At 33.2% G+C, this 23,135-nt stretch overlaps 2 protein-coding genes across 2 annotated transcripts; one reads left to right on the top strand and one right to left on the bottom strand.

The window, feature by feature from the left end:
• Positions 1-264: 264 nt before the first annotated feature.
• Positions 265-16,963, top strand: LOC132562575 (acyl-coenzyme A thioesterase 9, mitochondrial-like). Its single transcript, XM_060227322.1, has 14 exons — positions 265-298; positions 2,098-2,222; positions 3,467-3,512; positions 3,647-3,840; positions 4,262-4,354; positions 5,296-5,399; positions 8,394-8,467; positions 9,415-9,482; positions 9,807-9,918; positions 11,207-11,297; positions 12,214-12,299; positions 13,961-14,048; positions 14,421-14,577; positions 15,000-16,963. The coding sequence occupies exons 1-14, from the start codon at positions 279-281 to the stop codon at positions 15,041-15,043; spliced, it is 1,302 nt and encodes a 433-aa protein (XP_060083305.1). The 5' UTR covers positions 265-278; the 3' UTR covers positions 15,044-16,963.
• A 1,778-nt stretch (positions 16,964-18,741) lies between these two features.
• LOC132562567 (aprataxin-like) lies at positions 18,742-23,097 on the bottom strand. Its single transcript, XM_060227315.1, has 6 exons — positions 22,918-23,097; positions 21,609-21,727; positions 20,621-20,674; positions 20,281-20,384; positions 19,831-19,912; positions 18,742-19,631 (listed from the first exon to the last, which is right to left on the bottom strand). The coding sequence occupies exons 1-6, from the start codon at positions 23,095-23,097 to the stop codon at positions 19,550-19,552; spliced, it is 621 nt and encodes a 206-aa protein (XP_060083298.1). The 3' UTR covers positions 18,742-19,549.
• Between the last annotated feature and the right edge of the window lie 38 nt (positions 23,098-23,135).

Genomic DNA, 23,135 nt, shown 5'->3' with positions numbered 1-23,135 from the left:
CCCCCCCCCCCCCCCCCCCCCCCCCCCTCCCTTACAATATAAAACTGATCACACAGAGGTACCTCGCTTTATTTCATGTTATTAGTATTTATAAAATGAAAGCTTAAGCCGATGGGTGAAGGGGGAAGTTGGGAGTAGGCGAAACCGGGACACCCATTGTAATGATCATAAAATTGGTAAAGTGCGCCCTTAAATTGCCACTTGGAGCTCCTCTAACGTTTTCGTTATCGATACCGAGAGACTCGAGTCTTCCGGGTTTGTTGACAAACGAAAACAAAATGCCTGCTGTGAAACTGTGGTACGTATACGTTTGATCGGGAATTAAATCTGTCTACCTCATGATATTGTAGAATAAGGGGATGCATGGTAAAGTTTCAACCTCACTACATCTGATCGTTTTATGTCAACGCGCAATCAATATTTTGTAGAAATGTATATCAGTATCAAACTCCAATCACGGGTGCACGAGGATCATCAGTAATCTTTTCTGGTGAGTCGGGTAGGTTAACAAAATTGGGGCGAGCCCCAAGATAAGCAAGAAGTCCAAGGGTATCACTCCCCCCGGGACACCCATTAGGTATACCGGGAGTCCAGGACTCAAATGTTTGACAGTTTTGTCAAAAAAAATCACTGAGCATGCAAAAAATTAGAACGCTCACAACTACATAATACACGCTAGCGTGATACTGATAGCTTGATATAATTTTCAATGCTGTTGTACATATTGATGACAGCCTACATGAAGTGTGCGTATACACTAACATATTAAGGTTTAGACCGAAAATTTCTGTGTCTTGATTAACAACTTATTGCCTATATTAACTTTTGTTATGCTGTTACTGATGTTTACATTTTTAGTGACTTAAATGAGCATCGTTAGTAAAAATGTAAAGAAAATAAATATGGACACTGGAATTAAATTATCATTTTAGAGACAAAAGTGTTTGGTCTAATCAAGCTTTTATCAGTGGAAATCATTGTTAGGCCATATGTACTTGTCCTAAGTTATGGTGCAACGCAAATGTCCAATTCCTGTGCTGTAACACACCTCCTCAATTCAGATTTTTAATATATGTATATATTATATGAAAAAAACCAGTTCATGTTCATACAACTGTAAACGTGTATAATTATATATTATGCTAATTATGCTGAAATTTGACATTTTGTATACAATTATTGACATATATTTTAACAACACAGAACACATCTAGTCAACAGGGTTATGTTTTCCGTGTGACAAGGTGTCATTAAATTGTACTGTTGACAAGCTTAAGCTTGGGTGTGTTTGGATATATTTTAACTTTATTCACTTGTTAAGCTGAGTTGCTCACAGTGTTACTATTTTGGACCAAGAAATGATTTAAACACAGCTTGTCAAGACACTTATGTAAAGGTTGTACGTTGTATATGTTTTCAGACCTAGAGAGTGCACAACGTGTATATTTGAGTTCATCTTGCGGGCTATTCAGTTCTTTATGTGACATTGGTCAAGATTAATTTTCCAGTTCACTTTCACAATATGCGATTGAATTGTTTTTAAAGTTACAAAGACTGTGTTCATGTTAATCATACAAATCCTAAATTTTATCTGTAAAAAGACAATTGAATTCAAATGCAAAAGAAATGAAAATATGCATGTATATTTTGTATAGATATTGAGTCTGTACTTGCCTAACCAATAAAAGGGAAAAACACTTTGTATCTACAGAATCCTTTGATTTACTTCCCCCAATCATTAAAAGGAAGGAAGAACTGCACTGCCATCTGTGTCAACGAGTGTGCAGTAATGAGTCTACATTTAAGTCCTGAGTCCTGTACTCATAGATGAAACTCATAGAATGTCTTGAAAATACTTAAATTTTATACTTTGGGACCCATTGTTTGTAGTAATTAAGTTGAAAAGGACTCATGAAAACAAAGATTGATCACTGAGAGTGGAGAAGCTGATATAACAGTATAACAATCTCTCTGGGGGTAAAATGTTCATGTAGAATGTAAAACGATCATCAGGTACACATTTATAGATACCCTGATAGATTAAACAATAAATGTGTACCTGATGATCCTAGTTATTTCGGGAACTTTATGTTACAGTTACCCGACACTGCCAAGAGTTGTGCAGAAATTACGGCTGCTGAAGATATATCCATGTCCTAATGTGTCTTCTGTACATCTGTGCTCATACAACCATCCACAAGGATATACAACCATAAAAGAGGGTAAATACTAAGGCAGAGAAGAAAGCAATGTCTTCTAAGCTGGAAGTTGTGACACAATAAAATTATGACTTTTGCTTGCTTAATATACTTAAACATCAGTTTTTTGCTTATACAAAAAAAATTGTCTTTCAACGGCCTTAATTTGCACTGAAACTTCGAAGCAATTCCGTCATTATATAATGAAAGAAACTTACAATCTCTCGAATCAGACAAACTAGTACAAGTAAGTGTGTAAGAAGTCTTTTAGAAAAAAACCAGATAAAATGGTATTTTCTCTTTTGCTGGCTGCAATATTGATATCATACGTAAAACTATTTATCAGCAAACACAATATTTTGGAATATGTTGTCTAGCTTTTATACCACTGTCTTAGCACTTTATAAATCCTAATGTCAGATGAAAAACAGGTCTATTAGAAGGTTTTACTTCCAAATGTAGATATACACCTAGAAGTCAGAGCGATATTTGTGTCGTTATGTACAAGCAGTGCTTCATTACTTACCTCAGCCTAGCCTGAACACCAGAGTTTCAGTGTTCAGAAGATTTTATTCTGTGAAATGAGAGGATGTATTTTCTCAAATCCTAGGATGTTTCCACCCTGTATACAAGTAAAAGATCAAACCAAATTTGTATAAGTCTTAATCGGATCCAATGATAATCGTGGCAGATAATAGGGTACATATATCTGTGAATCGTCCCTATAAGATTGCTGATTGGGTTATACGTATTTATGTTTACAAGATATTGCAATTGGTTCATCTCTTAATGGGTTTTATCATACACTCCTACAATATACACAATGCAGTGAAACATTGACATCTGATGAGTTGTATATGTTTGATATCATACTCTATGTCACCTAAATATTTAGACCACAAAGTACTGAATATCTTACTGTCAACTTTCTAAACTAGAAATGTCGGATGAAGTAATGTATGTTGAAAAAAAACCATATTTAATCTTTAAATTCAACAGCTCTTATATTAATAGGTCATAAGTCGTGCTCTATAATTGACAAATTAGTTGATAGTGGTGCAATATTACTGCTTTGATTTTTGTAACATGCATATTTAAACTCAATATTGCTGCAAGGTTTAAGAATTATAACGCAACCAAGTACACATACAAGAATACAGATCAGACAGATTTCTGTGGAAATAGATAGGGTTGCCAGGTGTTCTAACTACATGAACCTGGAAAAAACATATCAAGTGAAATATCTTATTCACCTCTCTGTTTTCTAGCAAGAGAAAAGCTGAAAGATCTAGTAGGAGCTCAAAAGATATGGGGGTAAGTAACAATGGCTTGATATTTTTTCTGTATTTGTTATGATGCAACATATTTTAAACTCTTGAAAGGCATCCATTCCTCTGTTGATGTTTTCCCTGACCTGGTTTGCTATGAGTATCCTTTGCTATATACAGAACACAGACAGAAGTTTCTGGCCGGCCTCAGATATCCTTCACACAAGAGGACTTGCCAACGAGAACAATGAAAGACAGCTACCAAGAAGCAGTTATCCCCCTTGGATCAAATCCAACTACCAGAGAGAAATATATCAATTTCTATGATGGGATACGTTTTGGTAGAATTTTGGAGGATCTTGATACTTTTGCAGGTACCAGATATAAATGCTTTGTAACATTTTCTCTTGGAAACAGCTCAGAGAAAAACAAAAACATGATTGCCCAAACTTGCATTTGGTAGTACATCTGTAATGTTGTGTCTTGATTTTCCACTTTAAAAACCCTATGTATGTCATGGCCTAGCAGATAAGCAAAATAGAATATAATGCATAGGGTGATGTTCTATTGTTGTAATTATTAGCAGAATGATATTAGATGTACTTTTTGTAGTTACAAGGAATTTACGACAACATCAAATTATCTAAGTCACCACTCACTCACTGACTTATAGACAGAAAAACTGAAAGAGTTCTAATCTATTTCATGGATTACAAAATAATACCTACAATATGATTATTTAGTGAATTAGTGTTTAAAACATCTAAGTGATCTTGTTTGTGTTTTTTTTTAAAGTTTTTATCAGTTACACGCACACCACACATGATGATGAGACGTCGGACCACAAGTCTCCAATCGCCATTGTGACTGCCTTGGTGGACAGAATTGGTAACATCTCGGAGCTTACTATAAAACATAGTTATATTATTCATAAAACAATTATAAGCTTATATAAACATTATCAGTCTTCAAGAAATTATGTGTAAAGATACAGAAATGTGTGTTACTATACTTGCTATATACAAGAAAGAATAAATTGAGGTAATGAACATTGTTGTCAGACATACATGTGCAAAACCTTTGGTTTTATTGTAATATTAATGTCATCATGCACACATTTTACTCGGTGAAGACGGGAAGTTGTAAAATCTCCTTAAACCCGGATATATAAAATGTACAAAATAATGTTATTCTTTTGTTCATTCATAATGTATACTGTAAAATTATTTTCATGTTGATCAATTTTCTTAGCTTTTAAAATAAATAGTTTTATGAATATGTGGTTCATGGATAAAAAAATCCACTTGTTTTGATTTTAAAAGATGATGGACATATGAATTACGGATTAAGAGTGTCCTTAAAATTATCAAAAATAAATTTGCAACAAAAAATTATAATTTTATTACAGTAGTTTACATTTTATGATACAGCTGTAACATTTTCTTGTTGTCCTTGGTAGATAGCAGAGACATAGATACTTATTAATTCTATATAGGTCTGGTAAAGGATTTGAAATATCAAGGATTGATCATGAAGAGCCAATTTCCCCAGACATTTTGTGAATAACATTGACTAATAAAAAGTTTCAAATCAAATATCATTCCTGAGAGAAAGTGGTTATGATTTATTTTCAGGAGTCTTTTTTTCAACTAAATTACTAAAATGTATGGGGTTTTCATGTAAAGTTAAATTCTTTCATAAATTATATGAGTCTCATCATCTAATGATAAATGATTACTTTGTCATGCCATGTCCATTCCTTGTTATCTGCCATCTTCAGTGGTGAGTGTTTGTGTTTCTGTGGATCTTTGATTTTTTTTATTTTGTAGAGTTGGAGGAACATCCTATTGCAGCAGACAAAGACATTCTAATGACTGGTCATGTGACCTGGGCTGGGAGTAGCTCTCTAGAAGTCACTATGAAGCTGAGACAGGTAATTATCTCCCTGTCTATTACAGATATATCAGAAATAACACACACTTTAGATTAAAAAATGTATTCATTGTCGCACTTTCCTATAAACTTACTTGTGATATAACACACTGATAATGGAATGATTGATGTATTATAACACATTTATTGTAATTGATTAATGGAACGAGTATGTATATTGACACACTGATAATGGAATGATTGATTTATTATTACACATTTATTGTAATTAATAAATGGAACGAGTATGTATATTGACTTGTGCATGTCACACTAGAAACTATCTTGCATTTTCAACACAAATAACATTGTCTTTTAATGTGATCACCCTATTTCCTGTTATAATATAATTACATTCGTCACTGACTTCACTAAAAACTGACTCCACAATTTACTTTTTATTCCCTTCATAATTTATTTAATTTTGTATTGTTATGTTAGAAATGAAATTCATATGAAATTGAATTGGTATATTTTGTTACAAATTGTAAATATCATATACAATGTACGAGTCATCATCATATAAAATATTTGAGTCAGTATCATGTAAAATATATGAGTCAGTAACATATAAAATATTTGAGTTAGTTGTAACGAGAACCGATCGGCGTTTTAAAGACTCTGCTTCAATACAGAACCCAACAACTACTTACAATATATGCAATTTATTCACACTATTTTACATAAACAATGCTATCACTCTCTCTCTCTCTCAAATTACATCCACCTCCATGATTCATACCCTGAAAATATCTACAAATCTACAATTAAATTCATATTTCCTATACCTTTACACAATACACTACACAAATCTACAGTCTTTGTAGCAAGGGGTAGAACATTCAATGTCCTCCTTATTCCCTGTAAACTGGCACGTGTACAGTTCTAACACAAAAACTCCCGTCGATCCAGGCAGGAAATAGCTTATGGCACCAAATACATGATCTCACAGATCTACACAAAAAAACTCAGAACTATGGATAGTTTACATCCAGGCTGATGTACTTTGACAACAGCCAGTCAAATGTCGTTGTAATTCCAGTGTAGATATCAATCACCATCACTGTACCAGGTAAGTGAATGGCTTCCTTGCAATGGAATATGCAGAGATTGTCACCATCAATTTCATCAGAGCTTCAGCTTTATGCCCTGTGTCAGGTGGTCAGCGTTGCTTGTTGGTCGTCAGCCTATTAAGCTACAATATATAATAACTATAACCTAACATCTATCGTTAATTAATATTTACAAAACAAAACATATCTTATGGATAGGTTTTATATTAAATATCACGTACGTTTACGTACTTAGATAATCATAATCAATCACATTTACTATTAACGATCTATACCCATATTATGTAACTACTAATACATGCTAACTGATGATATCTATATTTCAGAACATATTATAATTCTATAGAAATATTCACAACTAGAGTATTCGAGCGGCGCCTATACACACCATAACACACCACTAGCACATGCATTACTCCCCGAACATATGAGTTTGTTTACATAGTACTGACTACACCTGAACAGTAGCGATAACCAGCATTATATAATATACCTCATGTACGCCCTATAACCACCCATATTGGTGATGAATATGTATACGTCCCAATTATAAATTAAAGTATTAATTTAAAATGTGAGTTAACTTACTGTAATCTGTGTTTTACACTCTGAAAATGGAATGAATACAGCCCACTCTCATGTCTGTCAAACCACCCACCTATTCTCTTGGTCGCGAATGCGTTACTTATCGGAACAGTGACTTAATAAGTTTATGGCGCGATATTCAAAACTTACATTTATTTATTCTGGTTTAAATGGCATGTGACATTAGTATCATATAAAATATATGAGTCAGTATCATATCAAATATAGGAGTCGGTATAATATAAAATATATGAGTCGGTATCATGTAAAACATATGAGTTAGTATCTTAAAAAATATATGAGTCAGTATCATGTAAAACATATGAGTCAGTATCATGTAAAACATATGAGTTAGTATCTTGTAAAATATATGAGTCAGTATCATGTAATACATATGAGTCAGTATCATATAAAATATTTGAGTCAGTATCATATAAAATATTTGAGTCAGTATTATTTGAAATACCTGAGTTAGTATCATATAAAATATACATGTCATTATCATATAGAATATATAATATGAGTCTGTGTTTAATACAAAATGTACAGTAAACATGTTTACTGCAAAATGATCAGCAGATGTTTTGTTCTATCTTGTAAAGTACTGTAATAAGTGACCAGTTGATGTTTATTGTAGGATGGTGAGTAAACAAACATCTCGCTGTGTTTTACCAAAGTATACGGCTAAATAGACATTTAACCTAATAAGGTGAACCTCGTAAATATTGTAACACAAACTTTCTTTTAGATACAGGTTGATTTTTTTTAATATAGAATTATATTTCAATTGTACTAAAACACTGGACCATGTTGTTTACATTCTTAAGTTATATTAATAATTAATATGATAAAATGAATCATAAAATTATATTGGCAAGAATTTTCAAGTTTCGGAAAATATTAAGGACATGGATAGAAAATGGTGACATAGATAATAGGTAGAGAAGAACTATTTGTTAATGTCCAAACATTTGTCAAAAGTTATTTTCACCCAGTGAGTGGGATAGTGATTGGCCGACTAATATTGCCTCTGATGTGGATTAGAGGTAAAACTAGGCAGTCAATAGATATCCCACTCGCTGGTGACAATTAGTGTGTGTTGCGATTGAAACATACGGATTAATTTTGATATTTTATTTCTTTTCGGTTTCACACCTAAAGCACAGCGCCTCACTTATCAATCAGCTCACTCAGAACTGACTTTGGTTCTATATTTTTTTTGTTAAGTTATTTACGCTTAAAAAATTAACTTTGACACTTTTATTTGTAACAAATGTTTATTTAATGTTGTCATCTAGACAGATGCTGAAGCCTGTTTCTACACTTGTATTTTACAGGAATACGAGGGATCAATGCGACAATTACTTGAAGCTAGGTTTGTGATGGTGTCCAGGAACCCAGTCACACAAAAGTAAGCGAATACAAGCGTAGCATGAATCATGTATATATAAAGTTGTTATATTTACTGTAAAATCATAAATTTTTTGTGGAGCTCAATTTTCATGGTTTTCAAAAATCAGTATTTCCCGACCATTTGTTTTTGTTGATAATATAGCTGTATAAAATTAATGTATTTAATATACTAATTATGTCAATTTGTGGAGTATGGAGATTAATGATTATTTTGATGGTTGCAGGCAAATTTTGTTCTGTACATATACCAGAATGATTTAAACAATCTTGAAGATATTGGGTAGATACTTAATATCAATTAGTGATTTGTTTTATCGTATCATTTTCTAAATCAAGTCTGATAAATGTTAGGTATTCTCTAGTTAGTTAGTTCATATGTAGCATAAGTATATTGGAGTTCAATTTTTTGTTGCAAGTAGAAGTTAAAATCTTGACTGAGGAAATTTCTGATCAATTCATTGATACATATCTTTGCCAAGAACAATTATACAACAGGATGTTCGTGGTAGGCTTTATATGTGAAACCTACCATACAGGGAGTGTTTTTGGTACTGTAGATAAGGCTACTGGGTAAATTTGAATCCAGCTTAACAGGAATCAGTCTTCAAACTGCCAATGCACTGTAAACCAACTTAGTTTTGCGCAATCAAATTTTCGTCCATGACCACTTTTTGGCAAATTGGCACAATGCTAAATTCACGCATCCACAATAATTACTATTAGAGCAGTATAGAGATATTGGATTTTGTACAATCATATTTTGGCACAATATTTTCAACATGAAAAATATTATAATAATATTACTGCTGAAATACATGTATGTACATTTACAGAATTGCATTTTGTTTCTCTTTCAACCAATAGTCCTTTATAGAAAATAAGATGTTTACCTTTTACGGAAAAAACAAAATATTTAACATGCAAGTACTGACTTTAATTGCCAAGGTCTGCACCTGTGAATAAACTTCAACCAGTTGGCCCTGAAGAGGAGAAATTGTTTAAGTTGGGAGAGAGTAAGTTTCCATTGGTTCATATTTCTTACAATCTTCCCTATAGCAACTGACTGATATTGTGCTGTAATTCAAGATAGAGGTCATTTTTCTATAGCCAGCTTGATGCAGATATGTGTCAATGTTCAAGATATTTAAAAGCATTGTTGTGGAATTACAAATCTGAATTTGATGAGTGTTGAGGTAAATTAGGCTGATGTAACTCACAGGATTATATAGTGTTAAATGCATGTAATTTAAAAGCAGTTTGAACCCAGCAAGATGAAAGTAGTAGATGAAAGGACGTTATGAGAAGGATTTGAAAACATTATATGAAATGTCTTTTAGCTAACAAGGTAAAGAGGCAGCTAGAAGGGGAGAGAACTCTTCTGAAGACAGCGCCCTCAGAAGAAGAACGTGAACTGATACATAAACTTTTCCTTCAGACTTTAGACTCAAGGTACAGAAATAAAGTTTCCTGTATTTGTTTTGTGACCATGGAAAAATATTAGCTGCAAAATAACGCATGGCTAGATAGAATTTTTCTATATCTCAGTCAGTTGAATTTTTGAATAATAAGCCAGTAGTCCTGCTTTGATTCCTAGTGAAGATGTCTGTATTAACAAATAACTTATGTTACAAAGTCATGGTAGAAACTGAAGTTTTACCACACAGTAATATGAATGAATATTATATCTAATCACAAAAATTGCTATTGTATGATACATCTTCTACCAGCTGGCTTTTGTATGATACATCTTCTACCAGCTGGCTTTTGTATGGCACATCTTCTTCCAGCTGGTTTTTGTATGGCACATCTTCTACCAGCTGGCTTTTGTATGGCACATCTTCTACCAGCTGGCTTTTGTATGGCACCTCTTCTACCAGCTGGCTTTTGTATGGCACATCTTCTACCAGCTGGCTTTTGTATGGCACATCTTCTACCAGCTGGCTTTTGTATGATAAATCTTCTACCAGCTGGTTTTTGTATGGCACATCTTCTACCAGCTGGCTTTTGTATGGCACATCTTCTACCGGCTGGCTTTTGTATGGCACATCTTCTACCGGCTGGCTTTTGTATGGCACATCTTCTACCAGCTGGCTTTTGTATGATAAATCTTCTACCAGCTGGCTTTTGTATGGCACATCTTCTACCAGCTGGTTTTTGTATGGCACATCTTCTACCAGCTGGCTTTTGTATGGCACATCTTCTGCCAGCTGGCTTTTGTATGGCACCTTTCTACCAGCCTTTTGTATGGCACATCTTCTACCAGCTTGCTTTTGTATGGCACATCTTCTACCAGCTGGCTTTTGTATGATAAATCTTCTACCAGCTGGTTTTTGTATGGCACATCTTCTACCAGCTGGCTTTTGTATGGCACATCTTCTACCGGCTGGCTTTTGTATGGCACATCTTCTACCGGCTGGCTTTTGTATGGCACATCTTCTACCAGCTGGCTTTTGTATGATAAATCTTCTACCAGCTGGCTTTTATATAGTAAATCTTCTATCAGCTGAATATTTCACCGTAAATCTTCTAATCTTCTACCATCTGGCTATTGTATGGTAAATGTTTATTTCTAGAGACAATTAAAATGATAAAGTGTAGGACAATCACTGTGATTACGAATCTTTATATTTTGTAAAAGTTTTGCCTTCAAAATTGTCCAGGTGTTGATGTCATAATTTTGCTCAAATGTTTTGTTCTCTTTTAAACTTATTCAAAATTGTCAAATTTATAATTTCAGCACAGCAAGTTTCCGAGTCCGTGTAAAACCAGACAATAGTGAATGGATGGAAAAAACATTACTGAAGAATCTTACGATCTGTTTCCCAGAAGTATGTTTAAACCAAAGCAGTGATTGCATACTCTGTTTGAATTAAGAACAATATATTAAGAATTCAAGAGTACTGTATTTGTGGGATCGACTTTATTCAATCTTAGGAAATCCACAAAACATATTTCATAAAACTTAGCACTAACATGTGTGATAATACAGTGTCAGGAGTGATAGTACCATCAGCAGCTGTCCACCAAAATGTGTAAGCATGATGATTTGGATTTCAAAAAATATTCAAAAATTTGTTCCCAATATCACAATTTTTGCGCAAGGTATCAATAGCTAATAAATAAACTCACAACACAGGTAACAGGTCGCTTTCAGGAGAACCAGGTTTGACTCTTTTAAGAAATAATTTATTTCCTTATGGTTTATCAAGTTGAACACAATGGCTCGTTGGTATGTCTGGCAATTTAATTGTTTTTCCTGTTCTCATTTCGCAACGTAATCTGCACATCAGGAACATCTGGTCTTATTATCCTTGTATTTATTTCAGAGGTCTCCATGTAAATCAAAATTTCTTTTGTTCTTCATCTGAATCTGAGTTTGAAGGACGGTTATGTTCCCTTGTCAGTATTTTTGTGCTTGTTGTCATATTGTTGGTAAGAATTGTACTACTTTTGATATGGATACTCTGAGTCTATGATTTTGATACGCTGCAGGAGGCAGGCGTATATTGGTGTCATCTTCTCCGTCTGTATGTCTGTACGTCCCTCCGTACGTCTATTTCTTGTGAGTGCAACTCTTCCTAAACTAATCATCAGATTTTCATGAAACTTGCTCAATGTCACTACTACAATGGGTAGATGTGCATGAATAATCAAAAGGACCAATCTTGATCTTTATATTTTGTGGTGGTGTATATTGTGTCCACGACACTCTTGTAACAATATATTCTTGTTTTTTTTTTACAGCAAAGAAATTTATATAACAAGATATTTGGTGGCTATTTGATGAGAAAGGCATTTGAGCTGGCCTGGACAAATGCTGCTATGTATTGGTAGGTCCACTATCTATTTCACATTCTCAGTGCTAGAGCAGTCATAATCAAACTCTTTACTTTGATAAACTTGAGACACTCTACCATTTACACCACACATGTTTTATACAGATAAATAGACTATTTTAATGATTTTAACATCACCTCTTAAGTTGTGTTCATTGCGACTAGGTTCACGTTCTTGTAACCAGGTTTAAACAGTCTGGTAGCTTTGAGTTATTCCACATTAAATGAATTTAAGGAACCTGAACCATATTATAACATTTCTGGAAATATTTGATTGCACAGAACTTTTGTTTTTCATATATTTTGAAAACAAGGGATATTCAGTGAGTTAAATATAAACTTTATTTATTTTACAACAATTGCAAAACAAGTTATTTCAACTTGTACTAATCACTCTTGTTGGCCTGGATGTAAGCGTATGAGGGATGTTATTTTGGGAGAAACCAGGGTACCCGGGGAAAACCCACTTGGTCCGGCAGGTGACCACTTACCTTTTCACGTCCGTGTCGGGAATTGAACCCTGGTTGGCCCGGTGAAAGGCGAGTGTATTACCACTGTGCCATCTGACAATCCAGCCTCAGTCTGATCAGTACCTGGTGTTTTTCATGAAGTTTCATGAAACAGCAAAACTGTTTCATCCTTTCTTGTGAAAGTGACTATGTATATCCCTCTAAAATCAGCATTGTTTATATCACTTAGCATTGACAAGTTAAAACAAGGTGAAGTGGTTAAAATTTCTGATTAAATGCTCTTAAATATTTCTGAGGTGATAATTATTATCATTAACAGTACTGCAGGGATTTATAGAAATGTATTTTGTCAGTATCATTCAACTCCTGTACACAAAGTCATGGACCATCAAATAAAGATAAATTCAATGACCCTACTATTATTTTGGGGTGTATTAAGTGTATGCATTTCACATCCAAACACGATCTTTTCTCTCTCAACTGGCAACTTCATTTCTGAAGGAATTTTAAGCAAGCTTTATACTAATGGTCAGCACTGACGTAACATTTCATTTGTGAAGTTCAGAGTTCATGGTCACTTGAGTGACTTTATTTCTCAAGAGATTTTGATTACAGCTTTTCACAAAGGTCATTACATTTGATGAGATTTAATATATAAGTTTGTAAGTGTCCTCCACGAAAGTTAAGGACACTGTTACTATTTATAGAAAATCATCAACCGTTTCAGAAACATCACTGTCTTAAACTTATTGATAAATTTTGTAAAAGTCAAAGCTCAAAGTAGATTATGAGAATACCTCCCATGAATTTGTGTTTCAAGGTCACTGTTACTATTTCTGGAACTCTGCCAAACAATGATATGTATATGGGTGGGTAATGAGTCTTTTTGTCTGGTAAGAAATCTCTTTTCATGTTTATTTTGATTCTACAATACTGCTAGCCCCATATCCATATATCTAATTACTCACTAGTTACAGAATATACTTCTTAAGGCATAGGCATACCATATGATAAGACATGTAGGCTTCTTAACTAGCTTTTTGTTTCACCAACTTCTGGTACCTCGTAAATGTTCCATTTCAATCAGTGTCCTCCGTAATGGGACAATTTATTTAGAAACATTCTCCAACTTTTAGAATTTATCTAATATCTACATTGTCAGACATATTTGTTTTATTTTTTCAGTAAAACTCGACCCTATGTAAAGGCAGTTGATGATATTTTGTTTATGAAACCTGTAGAAGTTGGATCTGTTTTGTTTTTATCTTCACAGGTGAGTAGTCAGGTTACACAGAGAAACTATAGATTATAGAATAAGTAGAAGTCGAGAAAAACTTTATATTGCAACAAGGTTGTACGATTAACTTATGTTTATTAACATAGACTGTCATAGATTGTAGTATTAATTGATTTGTAACAGTTATGTACAAACACCAGGTGTAAACATTTGTAGTCCTTATGATAAAATAATCATGGTAACTTTTTAGCCCACCATCATCAGAATGATTCAAATTGCCCTGTGTCCGTGGTCCGTCCGTCCATCCGTAAACAATTCTTGTTACCGCTATTTCTGGAAAAGTACTGGATGGATCTTTCTCAGATTCCAAATACAGGTTCCCCTTGTTTAAGGTAACATTTCTTACAGGTTGTATATACTTATGGGTCCCAGCTACAAATGAAGGTTCACGCTGAAGTGGTAAATGTTGTGGACTGTACCCGAGCCACTACGAACAACTTCTACTTCACTTTCGACACACGCAAGGACCAGGATGTTCCCAGGGTTTTGCCTAAGAGTTACGCAGGTATATCATTGTCCATCTTCGCAATAAATTTGCCTGGTTTTGCCCAAATACTTGGCAAAGTAGATGTTATTTTTCATGCAAGTATTTGTCATGTTTTATGGGAATTGGACAAAGCCTATAGCTATACAAGTTCTCACCATGATATAACTTTAATGCATTATCTGTCTGCGATACAGAGTTTAAATGTAAACAAAATGAATTTGACTTACATTACAGTAGTATAATGATAATTAAGGCCAGTAATTATCATGGATTGGTAATTTGTACAACACAATGTTGATAATACAAAAATAGACAGTTATACAGACTGGTGTTCACATCCAGTGTTAATTTGAACTGTGATCTTTATCAGGAAAAAAAAAAAAAGAGATTTTCATTCATTAATTAATGTGAATATTAACAGGTGATCTTTTATGTTGCAGAATCCATGCTTTACCTGGATGGAAAGAGACATTTTCAAAGCTGATGATGTGATGACTGTAGTTATAAAATTGTGATATATTATAAGTTATATTAGAGGTCTAGATCAGTAAGCATTTCCATCCAAACAAAAAGATTAGCATATCGGTAGATTGTCTCATCTCACGAGATAATTGAGAACAGAGCTAATCCAGAACACGGAAGCCATTAAACTCTTATTGTGTATTTATATTTCATTCTTTAAATAGTGAGTATCTAAGAGATATATTTAGTAAAACATCTATTCTACCACAGGAATCTCAAGTTCTGTTTACGGGTGCCACCCATAGATTTTAATTAATGATATGCATATAAGTAGTAGACTGGACACTAAGGTTGTTTGTTCAAATGGTAGAGGTAATCTGGAATTATACACTATACACGAACGCACATGTACTGGATGTTGGAACTTATAATATGTAAAGCTCAAAATGCACAACATCAGAATTTCTTGTCAAGCATAAAACAATTATCTAAAATTAAGATACCGTCCATTTAACCCATACCTGGAAATATATGCATGCACCGTCCCTGCATTATAGTGAAATTCTGAAAACTAATGATATTCATGAAGCTAGTTTCGGACATGTATGAGTGTTCCCCTCAAGCTGCATGTGCCAAATATTTCACAGTCCAGCCCTGTTCCATTCTGTGTTGGCGTTATTCTTGCAGGTTCAACTGGTCCAACCATTTCAGCCATTTATGTGAAAGCAACCCAAGTCATATGGATGGAAATTATATGTGTTTATTTTCTGGTCTTGGTGTCTAGCAGATGTTTTACTGGAATAGTTCCAAGTCTGAAATAAAGCTATCAGTATCTCGCCCCTATTACATCTCGGCAATTAGTTATACATTTATGAATAGATATACATGTATATGGTATTAATATCACCCTAATCAAATCTTTAAAAACCAACAATGCATTGAAATATTCTTTTGTTATATTTGTCTCTAATTAATGTCTTGCTTCAAAACATTTCATGTGAACAATTAACACATTCAGTTTTTTTTTTTTTTGAAAAGCTGAGAACAAAATGTGGATAGAATTTTGCAAATACCTCAAGTATATTGTTTTTCTTTGTGAATCATGTATGTATTGAGATCCCAACCATCCTTTTGCAAGACAAATCTTAAGTGTGATTGTGATGTTACATCATCATGGATTTCCTTCTCTTGTTATCCAATCATGTACCTGGTAAGGAATATTCCAGTAAAACATCTACTGGTACAGGGGATTCCAGTCATAGCAAACATTGACCAACGCTGGTAATTTTAGGAACAGTGTAATCTGTCAACATTACCATGTATAAACTTTACAACTCACCTTGGTGAGAGATATCTTGGGGTTTATCCAGTAAAACACTATAATTTAGTACCAGGACTCTCAAAATAAATCCTCATTATTCCATGGTTAATAACTTCTATCTGTGGTTAGATTTCCTACCTGTTACTTTTAAACAAATAATCATTTTTTTAAGTTTTAGGTTAGAACCACTAATACAACAAAGCCTGGTTTACGAGGATGGGATAGATGTTTTACTGGAATATAGATGTGATGTTTTTCATGTTATTTTGCAACAACCAAAAATATAACTGTAAATAAACTCAGGATGACCTACAAAGCAATTTATTTTCAAATTACAAGCATTTATTATTGACATGTAAACTTTAGTGACCTATAGAAACCTGTTTTTTATATTACTGTACGGTTATATATTTTTTGTACTAGGTCGCAGAAAACTGATGACTGCTTCAAAGTACTTATCTTTATCCTATTTATTATGTTTATCTCCTCCAATTTTTTTTAAATATTTGTAGTTTTAGAATTTTGGACATTATGGAATTTATTTCAATTTATTTATTTTTACAATAATGTCAGTATATCAAGGTATTATTTTTTGTCTCTATGCAGTTTTAGTATTTATTGTTACACCTTGCAGGTTTCTAGTATAGTTTCATTAACATATTTCTGTATGTTATCTTTTACCAATGACTGCATTCATTTAAGTATTAAAATTGACATTGATTATGAATAAAATTATCACCAATGTGAGAATGATGTCGTACTTTTATTTCTTCTATTGATATAGTAGTTGTAAATCAATTAAATCATGAATACGAAGATAGAGTCAACGCCGTTATTGTAAGAAGATTGTGGTCAAGCCCTTATATCCCTTGCCTGGACACCGAACAGTTTGCAGGTTGATTAGAGTTAAGGGACAAACTAAGAATTAGAAAGCAATCACATCAAGCCAGGCATAAGGTTTTTTATTTTTGTTTTTTGGTTTGTTGATTCTAATTTATACCCCAGTGTTTTGTAATACCAGTACAGTAGGACCAATTAGCTCGAATCTCAGACCACTGATGATCGACTTAGCACTTGAAGCCCAGAAGGAGGGTTTAGCTTCATCTGACAGTGATGAACATTCACAGAACAAAAAACACTGGGGTGGAAATCATAATACACCTCTACATTCTGCATGGATGAGAATGAATCTTTTTTAATCATAATGTAACGTGTACAATTGAAATAAGTATGATGTAGTATAATGATATTGTATTTATCAAGTAAATAACAGTTAAGGATACGATAAGATAGGGGAGCCATGTGACATTGTTGAACTCACCTGACATTATTGTATAACATCACTATCAAGCGTTAATAGGTGCATAGGTAAGTATAAGTAATTCATGTCTAAATTTCTCCTACGTTGTTGTCCTGATGATGCCCAAACGTTTGGGTGAAACTGGTCGATATACCAATAAATAAGAAAAACTATATCCTTGGCTTGTTGTGATTGATTTCTAATTCTCAATGAAATCATATACAGCTATCAAGTTTGTATATGTACATGAAATACACCGTTTAGTTGTGTCAAGGAAATTATATTATTAAAAAAAATCACAGATAATGATATGTCCTGTTTGTCCCCAATCGCTCATATAATCAAGAAAATATTTTTAGCCCACCATCATGAGATCCGTCTCTCTGTTAACAACTTTTGTTATCGCTATTTCTCAAATTGCAGGTATAGGTTTCCTTTTTTCCCTAATTGTGCCAAATTAATTTTGAGACTGATGAGACAAACGAAATCACTGACAGCCGACTATCTTAGATTTTTACTTTGCGAGATTTTTATCACTATTTCTTGAAAACTGCATAATAAATCTTTCCCAAATTTTATGTGTATGTTTCCCTTGATCCCTAGTTGTGCCTGTTATATTTTGGTACTGACCAGATTAGTTGAATTTGGGACTGATTTCTGCAAAGGAATGTTCAAATGTCTTATCATTAAGTACAAAAATTGAGAGGAGAGGAGAAGAGAAAAGAAGGGAAAAGATCCAATTTCAAAGAGCAAATTAAGATCAAACAATGTGGGTGCCAAGAACCCTCTGGGATCACTTGTTCTCCACTTGGGACCAAAGTTATGTGTTTTGTCTATTCATCCTTTTGCTACCTTCCTGGCTCTGTCAACTACACTACCTGTCACTCTATTTTTATACTTTGGATATTGGTTCACCTTGATGGTGTGGTGTGTCATGTATCAAAAGTAGATCAATCTGACCTACATTTTGACCTTTGACCAACATCAAAGAGAAAGGTTGTCTGTGCTCTTTATCTCACACTACTTTCACTGGAACTTAATACTTCGGTTATGAGTTCATTTGATATCTTCACAACTAAAATGAAAAAAACACAAGCTATGCAGAACAAAATCTTTTATTTTCTCTTGCTTTTAATAGCAAAACTTGAACAAATTATGACCTTATCTTTATCTTTACATTCTGTGATCAGCTAACTGCAACACTCTGTCAGTCTACAGTGTCACAAATACCTTAACTGCTGTGGTATTGTTGTAATATCACAGAACGCTTAATGGTGCAAGAATCTCGGACCTCAACCTAGGAATATATATAACAGTGTTCAAATTTAAGCTAGATTTGAAAAATTAAAAGTTCTAAACAGAAAAGCCTTGTCACTGGACACTCAAATTTAAACGTGCTGCACAACAGTGTAGCTCGCCAATTGATAGTGTGTAACATATAAATACAAGTTTAGCCCTTTCTGACCACATAAATATGAAAAATATGGTTAACATATTGCTAATAATTCATATCAATAGTTGAACTTTTCAATAATCAATTTGTGATCAAGAAATGCATTAAAGACCTGCTAAAGAATTTTAATGTAGGACTTGCTCCTGCAATTCACAAATAAAATTACCTCAGAATTATGGTTTCAACATATTGATAGTTATCCATATACATCCTTGAACAATTAAATATCTAACAGTCCTTTGATATTTGTGATCCAGTACTGCTTGATAATTTTTCCAAGGATAGTGCCAATGCCAGGGTGATTACATCCCCCTCATCACTGTTCAAATAGGCGAGCTGAAAAGGCACTGCTGACCAGAAATTCCTCATGAAATTTCTGTGACTGAATAATGTGAAATGTGGGCGTTAAACCATGACTTTGAAGTGAATTTTACAATACAAGTTTACATTGTAGTTACGTTATTCTATAATTGTGGACTTTGATATGTGTCTTGAGGGCTGGCATGGTAGAGAACTCTTTTCTACATACATGGCACCTATAAAACAAACACATAGAATTTAAAGCATACATAATGTATGAACACCATAAACATTCTTTAAAGTTTGTTGGTCAGTCCTAAATTGTCAAATTAAATTTAAATAAAATAACTGAAAGATATTTCATGGTTTCATTTGTGTATGGGAAATTACACAATGTACCAAAAATAGAAAAGGTACATATACTGATGACTTTACCTGAGATTCCTTTTGAGCATTTCTTGAAATTTTGAACTGTCAAGCTGAACCTTTCCTTCATCTTTCAACATATTTATTATATCTGAAACAATAAAACATTTCATTGATATTTTTTCACATTGGTATTTGACAGTTCAAGAAGTCACATATTTTACGTTACAATTTAAAAGTCACAATTGCACATTTTTCAATACAAGTATACATCATCACTGTCAGGCATTGGACAGTGTACATGTATGTTCATGCATTTGTAAGACATATTGACAATACATTTTCTAAAAAAAGTCTCAAAGTCTGTTATGATTTTGAGTCTTTGTGAGTATAATATCAATATATGACTGTCTATTTCTAACACACACTGTTGATTTTGAATTTCATCTAAAGTCACTTTTATATTGTTTTCAGTAAATGTATTTAAGATGTTTTTTAAGACAGCTCAAGTCTCATTACCTTTAGAATCAAAAAAATACTCTGTTGTGAAAGAATTCCAGTGCTTTTTATTTTTCAAACATGGACTATCAAAGTCCTGGCTGATGACATGTAAATGCAGATGGCTGCAAAATGAAAAAAAAAACAAAGAAGTACAAGTCACAACACAAATTTTCTAAATCAAATTACTCATCATCCTTAATTTTGAAAAATGAAATACAATTCAAAAATGTAAATACTAGAGAAATGGTCCATGGAAGGACTTTTTTCTGTTCCGATCAATTTTTTAAACAAAATGTCTAAAATTATAGAAATCTGAAACAATAAAAATAGTATATCAATATGATAGCATCAATCTAACCTCATACTTGGAATGGCATGGTAACCCAGTCTGAACTTTAAGGTTTCATCAGTTCTGAAAAAATAAATCACTTTCATTCAAATTTGTGTATATGTACCAGAAATAATCACTTTAATATGACTTTTTATAATTCTCATTTGAGTCATTATTGAACATTATGACAATATTTTTCATCTTGTATATCAATTTGTTTAAGCATATATATACATATCCCCATTACAATTGTACTACTAGTGTAGAATGTCTTTCTTTGTCTGAACATGCCTCTGGGGAATGAATCAACAAGCCAATTATTTATATGTATTTAGGAGTGAAGATCAGGTGATTTTACAAATTCTTCATCACAAAACAGATAGCCAAGTTTTTTATTTGAGGAACAAATCAGGTATGCAATTCTTTACCAGGAAAAACAATTGTTTATCTGAGAGAACAAAGTAGAAATAGCCACAAGCTTTATCAGGGTAATCAAACCAAAGTTTGCTGGTTCTTTACCCAATTCACACAACCTAGATGAATCTTCTATTGGGGAAATAAGCATTATCTGATTCTTTGGAGCATATGCTGTATGCAAAACAATAAGTGTACCTAAATATACTTTAACAGACTGACTATTGTATTCCAAAGAAATATTATTTATCTCGATCTATAAAAACAAGCTCATTACCTTGATTAAGGCTTGGTGAAAATATATCAAGAAGAGATAATACAATTTTGAATATCAAACAAGCTGATGTTGAACAGAAACTTAATCTGTATTTTGCAGTATTGGAAAGCTATAATCTAACTTTCAGCCTAGTTTCTTTAGGCTAAAGGGAAAACCTGAAACATGGGTGGACGCTGACAGATAAAACAGAAGGGAGGAAGATGAGGAAACATGTCTTTCCTTTTCACTGAGACATCAATCAGTGTTTGAAAAGACAATTACAGTATCTGATCACATAAAAACTGCAGTGTGTGAGTGGAAAGTCTATATACATAGATGTCTTACCTGTGAATGATTTCTTTGCCCTTTTTGTGCAGATATTTTAAAAGATCAAGATGACTAGGTTTCAGGCTCTTTAGATTAGGAATGTTTTCTTTGGGCAATACAAGGAAATGGTGCTTTGCCTGCATAAAAATATGCTGGTATATATTAAAAAAGACTAGTTTCTTCATTTTTGAAAATATTTCCTATTTCACTTGTTTTTATTATAATCTTGGTTGGTCAACAACACAAATATTGCCAAATCAAAGTGGTGCTCAGGACAAAAGCATAATTTTATATCATAATCATAAACCCTGACAAATCTGAAATGGAAAATTGGAACTCTCAAGGTAAATAATAATGTTAAAACACAAAATGTTCCGATGGTGATTAAGTATACTAACTTTGAAAAATCATCAGAAGAAATCAATATCCAGCCTACCCCTTTCCTTTGCTGGATATTTAAGCAGGCGTATCATCGTACCAGAGCACAGACAGAGTGAATCAATCACTCATGTTTTTTTTTTCCCATGATACATAAATATTTGCATAATGGTAAATGAATTAAACTTATGACAGAATTGCAACATCAATGTAAACTAAGTCTCTTTATTTCTTTCCAAATCTAAGCAGAACTCTGCTTGAAATGTAAATTATTCAAATTTTTTTCCTATCAGAACTAAAATGTTGCAGCTAGAAGGAGACCAACTTGACTAATAAAACTTTGATGCACAGACCAAATATAAAGTACATATATACCATAATACTCTGGTCAATATATATGACAGACACATAAAAAATAACAAAAATGTTGATAGTTTATCTATAGAAACAGGCCCATAAAATCATTCAGTTTACTGAAATCTATCTGTTGCAAAATAAACATCAGGCAATGTACCAAGCAAATTACCATCAAGTTAAGATTACTAATTAAAAAATAATAAAATTCCTACAGCTGTACTATATACCGTGTACAGATATGTATGTAACATATAGAATTCCAGTATTAAGTTTTAAGAGTATTACATTAAGAAAATACAACTTAAACTGAAGCTTGTATTCTATAAAATCATGTTTATCACTGAAAGATGTAGCCACTTGAAATTAAAGAGAAACTTGAATTCTACAGAAACATGATTATTTAAACAGTTGAAAAGATACAAGACACCATGACAATAGGCGGGCACATATTTTCATTTCAATTATTTACTTTTGACATTATATGTACATTATATGATATTAAGCGAAAATTGCGATTTTGATAATGCTGACTTCAGCACTCCTAGTCATGGTCAACGGTCTCTTTTTGAGCTTAACCAAATCGCAAACTTACCTTTGGATATTTGTCTTTAATGATAACGACTCTCTCATCTACATATTCCTGCAATTCTGGGTCATCCATTGATGCAAGTAAACCTTTATTCCAGGCGAAGGCAGGCTTCTTGTTAGAACTAGATCCTTCCACAGAACTCTCATTTTTGCGTTTAGAACCACACGGACCGGAGGCAGCCATATTTATTAATTTGTCATAACGAAAATGTAAGCTCCTAC

The sequence above is a fragment of the Ylistrum balloti genome, unplaced genomic scaffold (assembly GCF_031769215.1).
Source record: "Ylistrum balloti isolate Yb309-2 unplaced genomic scaffold, AGI_CSIRO_Ybal_v1 Utg371448, whole genome shotgun sequence".
Lineage (NCBI taxonomy): Eukaryota > Metazoa > Mollusca > Bivalvia > Pectinida > Pectinidae > Ylistrum > Ylistrum balloti.
The sequence above is the reverse complement of the archived record's forward strand: the minus strand, read 5'-3'. Positions and strand labels throughout refer to the sequence as shown.

Excerpts from the sequence above, each read along its gene's own strand:
- LOC132562575 (XM_060227322.1), top strand. The coding sequence starts at position 279 with ATGCCTGCTGTGAAACTGTG. Across the intron at positions 2,223-3,466 it reads ATATACAACCATAAAAGAGG|CAAGAGAAAAGCTGAAAGAT; the intron begins GTAAATACTAAG and ends TCTGTTTTCTAG. Across the intron at positions 4,355-5,295 it reads TGCCTTGGTGGACAGAATTG|AGTTGGAGGAACATCCTATT; the intron begins GTAACATCTCGG and ends TTTATTTTGTAG.
- LOC132562567 (XM_060227315.1), bottom strand. The coding sequence starts at position 23,097 with ATGGCTGCCTCCGGTCCGTGTGGTTCTAAACGCAAAAATGAGAGTTCT. Across the intron at positions 20,385-20,620 it reads CATGCCATTCCAAGTATGAG|CCATCTGCATTTACATGTCA; the intron begins GTTAGATTGATG and ends TTCATTTTGCAG. Across the intron at positions 19,632-19,830 it reads ATGCTCAAAAGGAATCTCAG|GTGCCATGTATGTAGAAAAG; the intron begins GTAAAGTCATCA and ends TTTGTTTTATAG.